Source organism: Chinchilla lanigera, unplaced genomic scaffold (assembly GCF_000276665.1).
Source record: "Chinchilla lanigera isolate Chin_1 unplaced genomic scaffold, ChiLan1.0 scaffold00059, whole genome shotgun sequence".
In the NCBI taxonomy this organism is placed as follows: Eukaryota; Metazoa; Chordata; class Mammalia; order Rodentia; family Chinchillidae; genus Chinchilla; species Chinchilla lanigera.
Genome location: NW_004955460.1, coordinates 10,680,680 through 10,694,930, shown reverse-complemented (window position 1 = coordinate 10,694,930; position 14,251 = coordinate 10,680,680). Strand labels below are relative to the sequence as shown.

The 14,251-nt window shown below is 45.5% G+C and overlaps 1 protein-coding gene and 1 pseudogene across 1 annotated transcript; one reads left to right on the top strand and one right to left on the bottom strand.

Moving 5' to 3' along the window:
• Nucleotides 1-280: 280 nt before the first annotated feature.
• On the bottom strand, nucleotides 281-9,824 carry LOC102021531 (annotated as a pseudogene).
• Nucleotides 9,825-11,834: 2,010 nt separating this feature from the next.
• On the top strand, nucleotides 11,835-13,669 carry LOC102021215 (olfactory receptor 10AC1-like). Its single transcript, XM_013521116.1, has 2 exons — nucleotides 11,835-11,862; nucleotides 12,684-13,669. The coding sequence occupies exons 1-2, from the start codon at nucleotides 11,835-11,837 to the stop codon at nucleotides 13,667-13,669; spliced, it is 1,014 nt and encodes a 337-aa protein (XP_013376570.1).
• Nucleotides 13,670-14,251: the final 582 nt, after the last annotated feature.

The following is a 14,251-nucleotide window of genomic DNA, read 5'->3' as shown; positions in this document are numbered from 1 at the left end:
TATTTCTTTTCATTACTGAATTTGTTATCTCATTGTTCTTCATTTATCTAAGGATTTGTCGATTTGTCTTTGGAAAGAGGCAACTCTTGTTTTTTCTGTTTTCCTATTCTCTTTTATGTTTGGTTGAATCTTTATTATTTCTTCTATATGCTAATTTGGTCTTAGATTATTATTCCTTTTCTAAGTCCTTGAGAAGTAAACATTGGCTCTTTATTTGAGATCTTTTTTAACTTTTATATTCCGGATTTTTTTATTTTAATGGTATTCACATAATATAATTTTAGTCACTAAGTTCTTCCTCATCTGAAACATGTACTTTTCTTTATCCTCGGGGGCCTTGGATCATCTGACGTTGAGAGGCCTCCTGCCCTGGGTTTCCATTTCTTTCGTTCTTCAATTTTGCTTTGCTGGAATGCCATGGCTTCACTGACACCGTCAAGAGCAGAATCTCCCTTACTCTACACTTTCTTCTCCTTCTTCAATTTCTTCTGCTTTTGGGATTTTCTTCTCATTTCTTATTTCCTTCCTTTTGGCAGGGGCTTACATTCTGCAAGCTTATTTTTGGGACAGGCTAACTTAGAATCCAGTAACTGTTGAATTCATCAAAGTAGTCTTGCCAGAGCTAGGTGTGGTGGCACACTCCTGTAATCTCAGCACTCAGGAGGCTAAGGCAGAAAGATCCATGTGAGTTCAAGGCCAGCCTGGGCTGTAGAGTGGGACCCTGTCTCAAAAAACCAAACCAAAACACCAAAACAAAAATAAATAATACGAATAACAACAAATAAATAAAATAAAATTTGCCAGGGTGTGGTGGCACACGCCTATAATCCCAGCACTCAGGAAGCTGAGGCAGGAGGATTGTTGCAATCTGAAGGCCACTTGGACTACAAAGTGAGTTCAAGGCCAGCCTGAACTGCATTATGAGACCCTATCTCAAAAACAAACGAACAAACAAGCAAAGTAGTCTCGCCCTCAGATGAACTCAACTGCATTCCACTGTCAATAGCAATGCTTGCCTTTATCACCCGACCAAATAACTTTGTTGTTTATGGCTTTTGAAGTTTTATTCAGTCTTTATCTAAAAAAATAATATAAATACATCCCTGTTACTCGTCCTAGGACCTTTGTCTTTCCTCATAGTAACCTTCAAGCTTTGCATAGTTAGAAAACATCCAGTGTAACTCATCGTTTGTCAGGGAGATGGGTGAGTAGAATACAGAGAGTGTGCACTTACCTGAGGCCAGGGCACAATTCATTCCGGCAAGTAGGGTGGGCCCAATGAGCCAGAAGAGCAGGAGCCCTTGGCTCAGCAGGAGCACCACTCTGACTTTTCCTTGTCCCTCGCAGTGGACTCTACATTCTGAGCCAGGCAGGGGTCAGGCAGAGGCTAAGTGGTGGTAGAGCAGCTGAGCCTCTTCCTTTCTCTTTCATCCTGGGCCCCAGAGGTGAGCCTCTGTCATCCTTAAGTGTTTATCACTATAAACTTCCCTCTTGGTATTGCTTTTTTCTACCTCCCATAACCATTGCTACATGGATTTTCATTCTCATTTGTCCCAAGATATATTTCAAATTCATTTTGATCTCCTCTTTAACCTAACGGTTGTTCAAAAGTATGTTGTTTAGTTTCCACAGATTTATGATTTTTTTTACTGTGATTCATTTCTAGTGCCTCTCCGTTGTAATTGCAAAAGGTACTTGGTAAGATCTCAGCCTTAAGTTTGTTAAAACTTGTTTTGTGACCTAACATCATCTAGGAGAATATTCGTGTGTGCTTAGGAAGATTGTGTGATCTTCTGCTATTGAATGGAAAGTTCCGTGTATGTCTGGTTCATTTTGACTGCAGCGCTTTTTAAGTCAGCTATTTCTTTATTTCTTTTTGTTTGGGTGTTCTAGCCCTTCTTATAATTTGGGCTTTAAGGTCTTCTATTACTGGTGTACTCTGTCAATTCTTCCTTCAGATCTGTCCATATTTGCTCTAATTTAGGTGCTCTAATGTCATATGCATATGTATTTACAGTTGTATCTTCCTGTTGAATTGATCATTTTATCATTGTATAATGGTATTCTTTATATCTAGTAAGTTTTTTTCTTAGCCTATTTTGTCTGATCTAAGTACCACTACCCATCCTTTCTTTGGTTACCATTTGCACGAAATATCTTTTTTCTATCCCTTCACTTCCAGCCTATATGTGTCCTTAAATTTATTTTTTTTTATTTTTAAAGGAATAAAAAACAGAAATGATACAGAATTTCACTAAATAAGATGATAGGAATTGAACAACAGTTGTTATATTGTATATGAACAACTAATTTGAAGACAACAATATGTCCTTAAATTTAAAGTAAGCCCATAGACAGTTGATTTTTAAAAAATCAAACATTCTGATTTTGATTGGGGAATTTAATCCACTAACTAGTGGGGGTTAAACCCAGGGCTTTAGCACTAAACTACATCCCAACCACCACCACCTCTTCATTTTTTTGAAATAGGTTCTTGTTAAGTTGCCCAGAATGGACTCAAATTTGTGATCCTCCTACCTCACCCTCCCTGACTGCTGGGATTACAAATATGGGCCACCACACAAAGCTAAAATAATTCTTGATAAATGAAATACTAGTATTTCCATTTTGTTGTTTTCCAGCCACTTTGTAGTTGTTTGCTCCTTTCTTCCTGTCCTGATGTCTTCTGTTATTTGATTTTTTTATAGTGAATTTTTTCCTTTTTTGTGTATTTATTATAGGTTGCACTTTTGTGGTTACCAGAGGCTTGCAGAAAATAGCTATAGCAAAAAAAAAAGAAAATAGCTATAACCACCTACTTTAAGTTAATAGCAATTTAATTTCCACTGCCCATTAAAACTATATTTTTACTCTGTCTTACACACTTTGTGTTCTTTTTTTTTTGTTTGTTTTGTTTTTTGGTTTTTCTCCGGTACCGGGAACCGAACTCAGGACCTTGCGCTTGCCAGGCAGGCGCTTTGCCGCTGAGCTAAATCCCCAGCCCCCACACTTTGTGTTCTTGAAGTCAGCGTTTACTTCTTTTATGTATTGCATCCATTAATAAATTTTTGTGGTCCTAGTTTTTATTAACATTTTTGACATTTGACTTTTACACTAAGGCTAAGATAATTTACACACAGCCATTAGAGTGCTACTTTAGTCTGTATTTGTATATTTATTTTTATCAGTGATATTTATACTTCCATGTTGTTTTTAGTGTATGTTTGTTTCAATTTAAAGAATAACCAGGGGCTGGGGATTTAGCTTAGCGGCAAAAGCGCCTGCCTGGCAAGCGCAAGGTCGTGAGTTCAGTTCCCGGTACTGGAGAAAAACCAAAAAAAATAAAAAATAAAAAAATAAAGAATAACCATAAGCATTTCTTTTTTCTTTCTTTTTTTTTTTTTCTTTTTGGTTTTTTTTCCAGTGGTGGGAACTGAACCCACAATGTCACGCTTGCCAGGCAGGCACTGTGCTGCTGAGCTAAATCCCCAGCCCCTAGCATTTCTTGTAAGGCATGTTTAGTGGTAATAAACTCCTACAGATTTCATCTAGGAAAGACTTTCTCTTCAACTTTTTTTGAAATGGATATCTTGTTATGTTGTGCCACCTGGCCTTGAACTCCTGGACTCAAGTGATCGTCCTGCTTCAGCCTCCCAAGAGGATAGGACTACAGTCAAGTACCACCATGCTTGGCTTCTCCTTCAACTAAAGAGTAATTTAACGTGAAGTATTACACCTTATATAGAACTATGGTGTAGTTCTGGGTATAGCATTCTTAGTTGTCAGTTTTTTCTTTCAGTACATTAAATATATTATTCTCTCATATGTGATGATTCACTTTTTTCATGTTTTTCATGAAATTCTCTTTGTCTTTGACTCTTGGAATTTTAACTATAATGTATCTCAGTGAAAACCTCTTCGTGTTAAACCCCCTCTGGGTCCTTTGGGCTTCTTGAATATGGACACCTGTTCCCTCAATGAGGATGATTTTTGTTATTATTTTTCTCCTATTTTCCTCTTGCCTTGTAATACTTCCATATATTAGTTTGCTCAGTGACATTGCACAATCCTGTAGAATTTCTTTCTCTTTTTCATTTTTTTTCTATTTTGCCCTCTGAAAATTTTCAAACGATTGTCTTTTTTTTTTTTTTTTTTTTTTTTTTGGTTTTTGGTTTTTCTCCGGTACCGGGAACCGAACTCACGGCCTTGCGCTTGCCAGGCAGGCGCTTTTTGCCGCTGAGTTAAATCCCCAACCCCTCAAACGATTGTCTTCATGTTCACTGATCCTTCTTGATCAAATCCTTTGTTGAAGCTCTCTACTGCACTTTTCCATTTCAGTCATTGTTTCCTTTAGCTTCAGTATTTCAGTTCATTCACTTTTTATGCTTTCAATCTTTGTGACACTTCTCATTTTGTTCAAGTATTATTTCCCTCTTTTTGTTGAGTTATCCATCTGTGGTTTCATGTAGCTCTCTGGAGTTCTTCAAAGCAATTATTTAGAATTTCTCTTCTGCTAATTCATATACTCCTTTTCTTTGGAGTTACTGGAAATGTATTGTCTGCCTTTAGAGGTGTCATATTTTCTTAATTTCTAGTGTTCCTTGTTGCATTGGTGTCTCATTTGAAGAAGCAGTCATGATATCCAGACACTATGGATGGCTTCAGTAGGAAAATACTTTCACTCATAGGTGGACACAAGGGTACTGGCTGCGTGTGTGGGGAGTCATAGTAGTTCTGGATTTAGGGTTCCTAGTGTAGTAGGATATAATGACTCCAGTGCAAGTAAGGCAGAGTGGCATAGGTTCTGGATGGCTCCAGCAGCTGGAGTCCAGGATAGTGAAGACCATGGAGGTCCTCAGCAGTGAAGTCAGTGGGAGTGTGTGTTGCCAGTGAAGGTTGCTGGGATCATTGTTGGTAAAAACTGCTGGGGTCCTCCTGCTACCCTTTTCCCTTGCAGAGGAACATGTGGCAAAGGGGATTTGCTCATCCCTGATATGTACCATCCTTGGAGATGGGATGACATGAGAAAAATGAAAATATTCTTAATCTTTTCTATGAAGTTGCTGAGTTTTGTGTTGTACTTGGTTACTGCATTTCCTTATTTGAACTCTGGGGCTCTCAAGAGCTATTTGAGTCCATAGAAAGTTGCTAGATCATTGTTTTTTGTGGGATTCAAGGACTAGGACCTCCTAATCTACCATATTGCTGATGTCACTCCCAATCAATCCATCCTGAGATCATCAGTTTTCTAGCTACACTTTGTTTCAAATTTTAGGAAAATGTGGACAGAGCAGTAACCTTCCTATCTATAAGGAGCAGCTGCCAAAGTTTTTTGGGCTACTCATTTCCCTGAATTCAAGTTTGTTCCTTCTCCTGCTGTAGACAGTCCCATTGTCACTGCAGGGAAACGGGTTCCTGTCTCCTTGGCCCAAAGTTTCATGCTCTCCCAAGATACTGAAGCTCAGATTTCCCAAGTCAACTCTTTCTCATGCCTCAAGCTCCAGCCTTCTGAGACCATCATGGTCCTTAGACAGTAGAGTTGGGGAGAAGATTGCTAATGAGGCTCTAGGGCTTTGGATCAAACCAGACCCTTAAGTGGGCCCTAGGAAACCCATTAGGTAACTCTTTCCTTACTAGAGTAATTCCCCCTCCTGACTGAGAATAGAATTTGGATGATAAGGGGAAACAAGGGATAAAGATGTAGTCAGGGTAGTCTGCTCTCATTTCCTACAAAATCTTACCCTTGACTCTGTTTCTTTACTATTTTTGTTTATAGATGAGTTGGTCTTTTATCTGGACCTTGAAGAATGAGTAAATTTCCAGGTAGGAAATGGACATTTTGATAATGGAGAAGTACATGTAAGTTCAGGGAGAAATGGGTGAGCTTGGTGTATCCAGGTTATTGTGTGACTTGCAAGTAAAGATTGAGGCCTAAGATATTGGGGAGCAAGACCACAAAGCTATGGAAGATCTATACTGTGGTGGTTGGAACTTAGACTTCTAACTGGAATCCAGTTCATCTCCTCCTGCTCCATCCTGATGTGATCTCTCCCTCTCTCAGGAATCACTGCGAGTATTTATATTCCTTCCAGGACAGGAGGGTGTGCAGTGGGCTTGGCCAACCAAAGAGCTGAGAGTTGAAGAAGGTTGAGGTTCAGGGCATGGTGGTCCTGCATCCAGACATCTTTAAATTAATCCTACATACCCCAGTCTTCCCCTCGAGGAATAACATGGAAGGTGACTCTTTGTGGGGTGTGATAGCGGTTGGGTTCAAAGCTCCTGGTGGAATTATCCAGCTGAAACCAATGTTTGAAGTTGAGAGAAAAATCCTAAAAGGAAGGAGCCTCAGGTTCAGGAGGATGGTAGGACTTAAAGATTCCTCCCACCCCATCTTTCCTTCTCAATCCCTCTCCATCCAGTTCCACTTTTGTAGCCCAAAGCCTGGTGAACCACTAAGCAGGGGTTGCAGCATCAGGGGTGCTTGATGCATGTCCTCCCTCTGCATCAGTCTGCCACTGCCTGCAGGCTGCACACCTCAGCCTCACACGGCCTCTGGCGGTGCCTCTTTCAGGTTCTGCACCACTTGTATTTTATTATTGGTGGTGGCATGTGTGCTTTTGGTGGTAGTGGGATTGAACTCAGGGTCTTCATACTGAGCTACATCTCCAGGCCTTTTTATTTTGAGATAGGCCCTTGTCAATTCACTAAGTTGCCTGGACTGGGCTCAAATTTGCAATCCTCCCTCCTTCGCCATCCAAAGTGCTGGGAGCATAGGTGTGCACTACCGTGCCTAACTTGGTTCTGCACCTCTTTGTCTCTGAAGTCTGCTTCTTTTTTTCTTGTGAGTGGGAAAGATGCAAACAGATCGGAGGAATACATAGTGGAGTAGCTCTCCTTACACAAGAGCACAGACTTTGAAATCCCAGCTTAGAGAGAAGCTATGTGACCCTCTTTAACAGCTTTATCTCTTTAAGTCTCAGCTTCCTCCTGTATAAATGATAATAATGCCTCTTACAGAGCTGTCTTGCAACTGTTAGAATATAACTGTATATAGGTAATATTATGGCTTGTCTTCATGCCGTATGCCTGTGATCCAGCAACTTTGGGAGACTGAGGCAGGAGGATTGCAAGTTGAGCCCAGCACTGTCAACCTAGCAAGATTTGTTGCAAAATAAAAAATAAAAGGGGCTAAGGATGTTGCTCAGTGGTAGAGCACCCCTGAGTTCAATCCCCAATAAGAAAAAAGAAAGGAAGGAAACCAGGGGTAGCGGGAGGGAGGCAGAGTGCCTCGTGCTAAGAGCACATGCCTTTGCACAGCATGAGTGCTCAATAATCAGCAGGCATAGTAACAGTAGCAGTACTTGTCACTCTGTCGTTTCACTCCCATGAGCGCTTTGGAAACACGGGGACGTTACTAACGAAGGGTAAGCATCAGGCAATGTCAGTCTGGGAGGGCAAGGAGGAAGAACTGGGGGGAGGGGATGGGGTGAGAGACCAGGGCTGGAAGTGTAGAGGCACCTGGTGTTGGTGTCGGAACAGTAAGTAAAGGTGATCCTGTGTTCTCCCTGCCTTGGCTACCCTGATCCACACACTTTCCTCTCTGTCCCCCGCTACTTACTTCATCTTTGCAGAAAAGTCTTTCCTCCAGAGGGTGTTGGCTCGTTTTTTTGTTTGTTTGCTTGGCTGCTTTGCAGCACTCAGGACTGGACCCCGGGCCTTCACACTGAGTTACATCCCCAGCCCTTTCATTTTTTGAGACGGTCTCGCCTGCTTGCTAAGTTGCCCAGGCTGGGTTTCAACTTGCACTCCTCCTGCCCCAGCCTCCCAGAAAGCCTGCATTATAGATGTGCGCCACCACCCCTGGCTGCAGCTAAGGGAGAATGTAACCACAGCGCGGTGAGCAAGAAACAGAGAAAGGACTGAGCACATCTCGATAGTTTGGTATCTGTGACTGTTAGTGCTTCCTGAGTGCAGAGACCACTGTGCAAGATGGTCTCCAGGCAAAGCAATCATTGGAAGTCCTGGAGAACCAAGGATATCTCTGGCGCTCGATGAGATAAAACAAAACCCTCTAAAATCTGATGTCTGGTAACTGACAGAGCTGGAGAGCAATACGCAGATGTACGCGGACCCACGGCTCCTGCAAGTTCTCTGCATCCTGCTGGCTCAAAAAGAGCAAAAGAGAAGCTCTTGCCCTCTGTGAGCAGCAGCTCTAGATCTTGGGGTGATCTCAGGGGCCTGAATCCCACATCGGGGCGACAGGTGAGGAATCTGAGACCCAGAGAAGATGATGTGACCTGAGCGGCATCACGTGCGTATCCGCGGCCAGCTACAATCTGACCCAAACCTCTGGCTCCAATTCCAGACTTCCCGAGGCCGGCCCAGAGCTAAAGGAAGCTGACCACATCCTGAAGCGCGTTGTATCCTGGCACACGTATGTGCAAATGCACATGGTGGGAGAGCCGGAAAGAGCTTTTTTTTTTTTAGGGCTTGGGATTGAACCCAGGCTTTGCGCATGCTGGGCAAGTACTCTGCACTGAACTATACCCGCAGCCCGTCTAAACATTTTTGAGAAAGGATATTACTAAGTTGCCCAAGCTGGCCTTAGACTCAACATCCTTCTGCCTTGGCTTTCCAATTAGCTGAGATTATGGGTGTGCACTACCATACCCAGCTGAAAGAGCCTTCTTGATTGGTACATTGACCATAGGCCCTTCTATGATCTATCAATAATATCAACCACACTATGCCTTATTTAACACTCCCCCTTACTGATTTTAATTCTAAATTTAACCAATGTGTTCAAAAGTCTTTATGAGCCCTTAAAACATTAAGAAATCTTTTTAAATGAATTTTTAACGGGTACATAGAAACAAAACTATACATGTTAATGGGGCACCATGTGATTGTTTCAGTACATTAGGTAATATTTAAATCAAGCGTTTCCACTGCGCATACACTTATCATTTTGTTATGGTTAAACACTGTATTAATGCTCACTAGAGCCCAATGCAGAAGAGTGCAAAACGTCTGTCTGCACACTGGAGACCCGAAGGATCCGGTTGAAGGCCTGGAACCCATGGCGATGTCCTAGTGCAAATCCGCATCAGGAGCTGAAGGGTCCACAACGGGAAACCAAGGGATCTGGCCCAGAAAGGCCCAACGGCCAGTGCCAAAAGCTGAAGTGTCTGTGCCGAGAGGCCGAAGGATCTGAGCCAGAAGGCTGAGGGATCTGCACGGGCAGGCAGAAGATGACGCCCAAGATGAAGATGGAGACTGAAGCTCCCCAGCAGGAAGAAAACAGCCGAAACTTCTCCAAAGAAAAGCAGTCACAGTGAAACTTCCCCAAGGAAGATCATAGACCTCATGGTAGTTGGTGCAGTGGCTGTTGGTCTGAGCTCTACCAAAATGACCTCAAAGTGCTATCAGGCCCCCAGGAGGAGGGGAACCATTGGTTAAATATCAAGGGACAGGTCTAGTGGCAACGTATTATCGCATTGGCCCTCTCTGGCAGTTTCATGGCCTTGCCAGACATCCACCGTGGTAGGTAGGTGTGGAAGCAGTGATCCAACCTAGCCGTACAAGGCTTCTTAGAGAGGTAAGCTCAAGTTACCTTGCCATGGAGGACATTACTAAGGATCAGGGGACAGGAAGAGAAAGGAGAGGATAATAGTGTATCTCTTAGCTAACACACAACCTTCAGTGTGGATGGGGAGATGGGCATGATTCTAGTGATTTTGGAAAACACCTGCCATGAAGATGATTAATTACATGTCCTCTTTAGAGGTTGATAATGAGATTAATAATACCGAGGAAGCTGACATGGTGGCGTGTGCCTGTAATCCCAGCACTCGGAGGGCTGAGGCAGGAGAATTACAAGTTTAAGCCCAGTCTTGGTACTTTAGCAACTTAGTGAAAGTTTGTTTTAAAATACAAATTTAAAAAGAGTTGGGAATGCCAGGTGTGGTGGTACATGTCTGTAATCCCAGCACTTGGGAGGCTGAGGCAGGAAGACCATTCAAGTTCAAGACCAGCCTGAGCTACAAAGTGAGCTGAAGACCAGCCTGAACTGTGTAGTGACACCCTACCTCAAAAAGACCAAAAAAAAAAAAAAAAAAAAAAAAAAAAAAAAAAAAAAAAAAAAAAAAGGCAAGGACATAGCTCAGTGCAAAGGCTATGGGTTCAATCCCCCATACTGCAAAACAAACAAGCCAAGGAAAGAATCCAACAGAATGTGGAACAATTGGCTGGGGTAAAGGGTGGGGGCTGTGACTCTAGATATACAGGACCAGAAACTTGAGTCACAAACACCAAGTAGGGGCATCGAGAAGAAGCACAAATCTGGGAGGAATGAGGATTGAGTAATGAATGCCTTTGTTTACACCAGTTCAGCAAACAACTCAGACAAATACAACTCCAACCTTTGATTCCAGGAAATTAAGTTTAGTGGCATTGCCTTAATAACTATAGGATCAGAGGTGACACTGATCCTGCCAGGGGAGCAGAAGTCGTCACCCAGGAGGTGGTATGTGAACGGACCCTGAGGATGAGTGGGACATTTCCTGGTAGGTAATGCAGGGACTGGGGGGGATTTCCCGGAAGTGAGGCCAGGACATGTGAAACGTGGTGCAAACAGGAAGTGAGTGGTTGAAGTAGAGGAGGTGTGGTATACAGGGGAGAGAGGCTTGAGTGAAAGCCAGAAGCCACACTGCAAAGATTCTACAGTGCTGTACTAAATAACATGGACTCCTGAAAGTAAAGAGGAGAAAACTAAGCGAGTAACTGATATCTGGAGTTGAGGGATGGTCACACTGCTTATTGGTAGGAGAAAGTGATTAGGAGGCCGGCTGGGGCCAGAAGACCTGCTAGGAGTGGGTCGTAGTCATCGAGGATCACAAGAGGAGAGGAAAGCGTGAGGATACGAGGAGCAGTAGAGAGGGCTGGTGATGCAGGTGGTAAAGGAACTGACCAAAGACAAGAGTTTGTTCAGATCAGAGAGCACTATCAAGAGGGACAGTGGGCGAGTTTCCAAGAAAGAAATCTCACCATGAGGGTGAGACATCAAGGTTTTTCTAAGGGATTGAAGACATGGGAAAGATCTGAGTTAGCAAATACAGCGTGTTGGAAATGCTTTTTCCTGGGCTTCTTATTCCTTGTAACTCTCCCAGAAACACCTGCATCATGGCTGAATTTGTATGTCCAAGCTGCAAATCAACAAGGTCACAGAAGGCCTCTTCTCACTGGGAGATTTATTTTTATCTCACACTGTTTTCAGTCAGCGTTGGTGTCTTCTCTTATGGCTTTGCTTTACGGAAGGTGGATTTTGCTGCTGATGGCTGAAAGCCTTTTCTTGTCTATGGATAATCACATTTGTCAGGATGTGTGGTCAGCGGTACCAGAAGATGCAGGAGAGAATTAACCCAGAGTGGCTTCCCGGTTTCCAGTCTTAGCACTGGGCCAGCTACATTTGCAGCAGGAGGAGCAGTGTGGGCTTGAAGTCATGGGTTGAGTTTGGCACAGGCAGAAGTGGAAGCATAGAGGGGTGCTTTTGGGGACCACTGAGCCACATGGGCCTGCAGCGAGGAGGGACTGGGTCTTGAGACAGGTGTAGGAATTTTTTGGCTGAAGCTCTTGTTCATCCTAAGGTGGCCATTTCCCAGGGAGAGGGTGGGGGACTTCTTCTTCTCCACCTCTTCTCCTTGATCTTTCCCTTATAGCAGAGTCAGAAATGCCAGGTCCTGGATTACTAAGTGCTTATCCTGAATCCAGCTAAGAAGAAGAAATGGTAGAAATAAGTAGAACCAACCAACCCAGGGCAGGTGAGAGGAGGTATCATGTGGTCCATCAGCACAGACCTGAAAGGTGACGTCTCCCCAGGGAGCCACAGGTATAGATGGAGTCAGTGGGCCTCTGTGAACAGAAGAACCTAGCGCTGCCCAAGCTCCTTAATCCTTGTGGCTGTCTGAGGCTTGCCTACCTCTGCCACTCAGCCCACACCACAACACAGAGGTTCCGGGGGAGAAACTTGAGCCCTTCAGACATCTTTCCACCCTGGGTGTGCAGCCCCTCATCCTCAGCACTACAAGCTGGAAAGAGGATGCCTGACTCCTTCCAAATGGACCTGGGCTTTAGAAAACTGCAGAAAAGCCAGGCACAGTAGCGCATGCCTATAATCCCAGCACTCTGGGAAGCTGAGGCAGGAGGATTGCAAGTTCAAGGCCAGCCCTGTCAATTTATCAATTTAGCAAGATCCTGTCTCAAAAAAATTATAGAAAGGGGCCAAGGTTGTAGCATAGTCTGAGGCCTTGGGTTCAATCCCTAGTACCACTAAAAAAGGAGGAGAAGGGAAAGAAGCAGGAGGAGAAGGCTGGGGAGAAGGGGGATGGCAAGGGGTGAGAGGGCTCAAGAAGAACCCAGGACTCCTGGAATCACACAGGGTATGGGACAGCAGCAGGAAAGGTGAACAGTGGCTTGAGACAGCTGAGTTCCCAGAGGCTGTTAGATAGCAGAGCAGGAGGGGTGGAAAGTACGGAGTCTGGGAGAAGTAGAGGACCCTGGGGAGCAAGGACTGGACCCCACAGTGCTGGCATAAGGTTCTCGGGTTCAAGAGCAGCACAGACCCATTTCCTGGGAGAGGAGTGTCCCCTTGACTCTGCCCGGCCCATGTGCCTATCTTCCCTCAGGTTCCCCCACGAGCCCCTGGCCCGAGTCCAACTGGACTGCCCCACAGGAGTTCATAATCCTGGGCTTCTCGGGGTGGCCCCCGGGCCTCCGAGTGCTGCTCTTCGCCCTGCTCCTGCCACTCTACCTGGCCACCCTGGCAGGGAACCTGCTCATCCTGGGCCTGGCCCTGGCCGAGCCTGCACTACACACACCCATGTACTTCTTCCTGGGTGCGCTGTCGGCTGTGGAGGTGGCCTACACACTCGTGCTCACCCCGCGCATGCTGGCTGGCTTCCTCCTGCCTCCTGGGGGCCAGGCTGTGGCTGCTTCCACCTGTGCTGCCCAGATGGGCCTTTTTGTGGCTCTTGGTGGCTCCGAATGCCTGCTGCTGGCTGCCATGGCCCTGGACCGCTACCTGGCCATCTGCCGCCCTCTCTACTACCCTCAGCTCATGACCACAGAGGTCTGCTGGGCCCTTCTGGTCTGCTGCTGCATGGGTGGCTCAGTCTTGGCGGCAGGCCTCACCACCGCCATATTCCAGCTGCCCTTCTGCCATGGCGGCCTTGTCAACCATGTCTTCTGTGACCTCCCAGCCGTGTTGGTGCTGGCCTGTGGGAACCGGGAGCTGCAGGAACACGTGCTCCTGGTAGCCTGCCTGCTGCTGCTGGTTCTGCCCCTGTTCCTGATCCTGCTGTCCTACACCAGGGTGCTCGTGGTCATCCTGGGGGTAGGGGATGCTGCAGGCCGTCGCAAGGCCTTCAACACAGTGGTGTCCCATCTCACAGTGGCTGTGCTCCACTACGGCTGTGCCACGGCCATGTACGCCAGGCCCCTGAGCAGCCGATCCCTGGAGGAGGACAAGCTGGTGTCCCTCATCTACATCAACCTCACACCGCTGCTGTACCCAGCCATATACACGCTGCGCAACCGGGACATGCAGGGTGCCCTGCAGCGGGCCGTCAGCCAGAGGACTCCAGGGACGGCCCTCCAGGGAGAGCTTACCTAACACTGGATGTCAGCTTCTGAAATCTCCCCTGCTGATGGGAATCTCCCCACTCCAGAGCCATCCGAGGCTCCCCAGTGCCCACTGGAAAGAAACTTGTGGGTGGCATCCAAGGACCTCAAAATCCAACTCTTATGTAGCTCAGTATCTGCTGATATTTGAACCAGATAGATTTTTGTTGTAGGGGACACGGTACACTGTAGGTGTACAGCAGCACCCTAGGCCTCGCTTACTAGATGCCACCCCTGAGATGTGACAACCAGTCATGTTGCTGGAGGGCTCAGGTGTGCCTCAGTGGTACAGTGCTTGCCTAGCAAGGCACAAGGCCCTGGGTCCAAACTGAAAAAAATAAGTCACTGGACACTACCCATAGGTTCCTTGAGGGGAAAAGAACCGCTGGTTGAGAACTGCTGCTCCACACCTAGCCACGCAGTATCTTCTGAAGAGAAACAAGTGCTGTTGTAAAGTCTTCAGAAGCATTCCTTATAGACAAAGACCGGAAACAAAGGTGCACTCGGTAAAAACAACTTGTGGAGGACCACTGCGTCGACCACCCGCAGACCCAAGTGTGATCATGTTTACTTA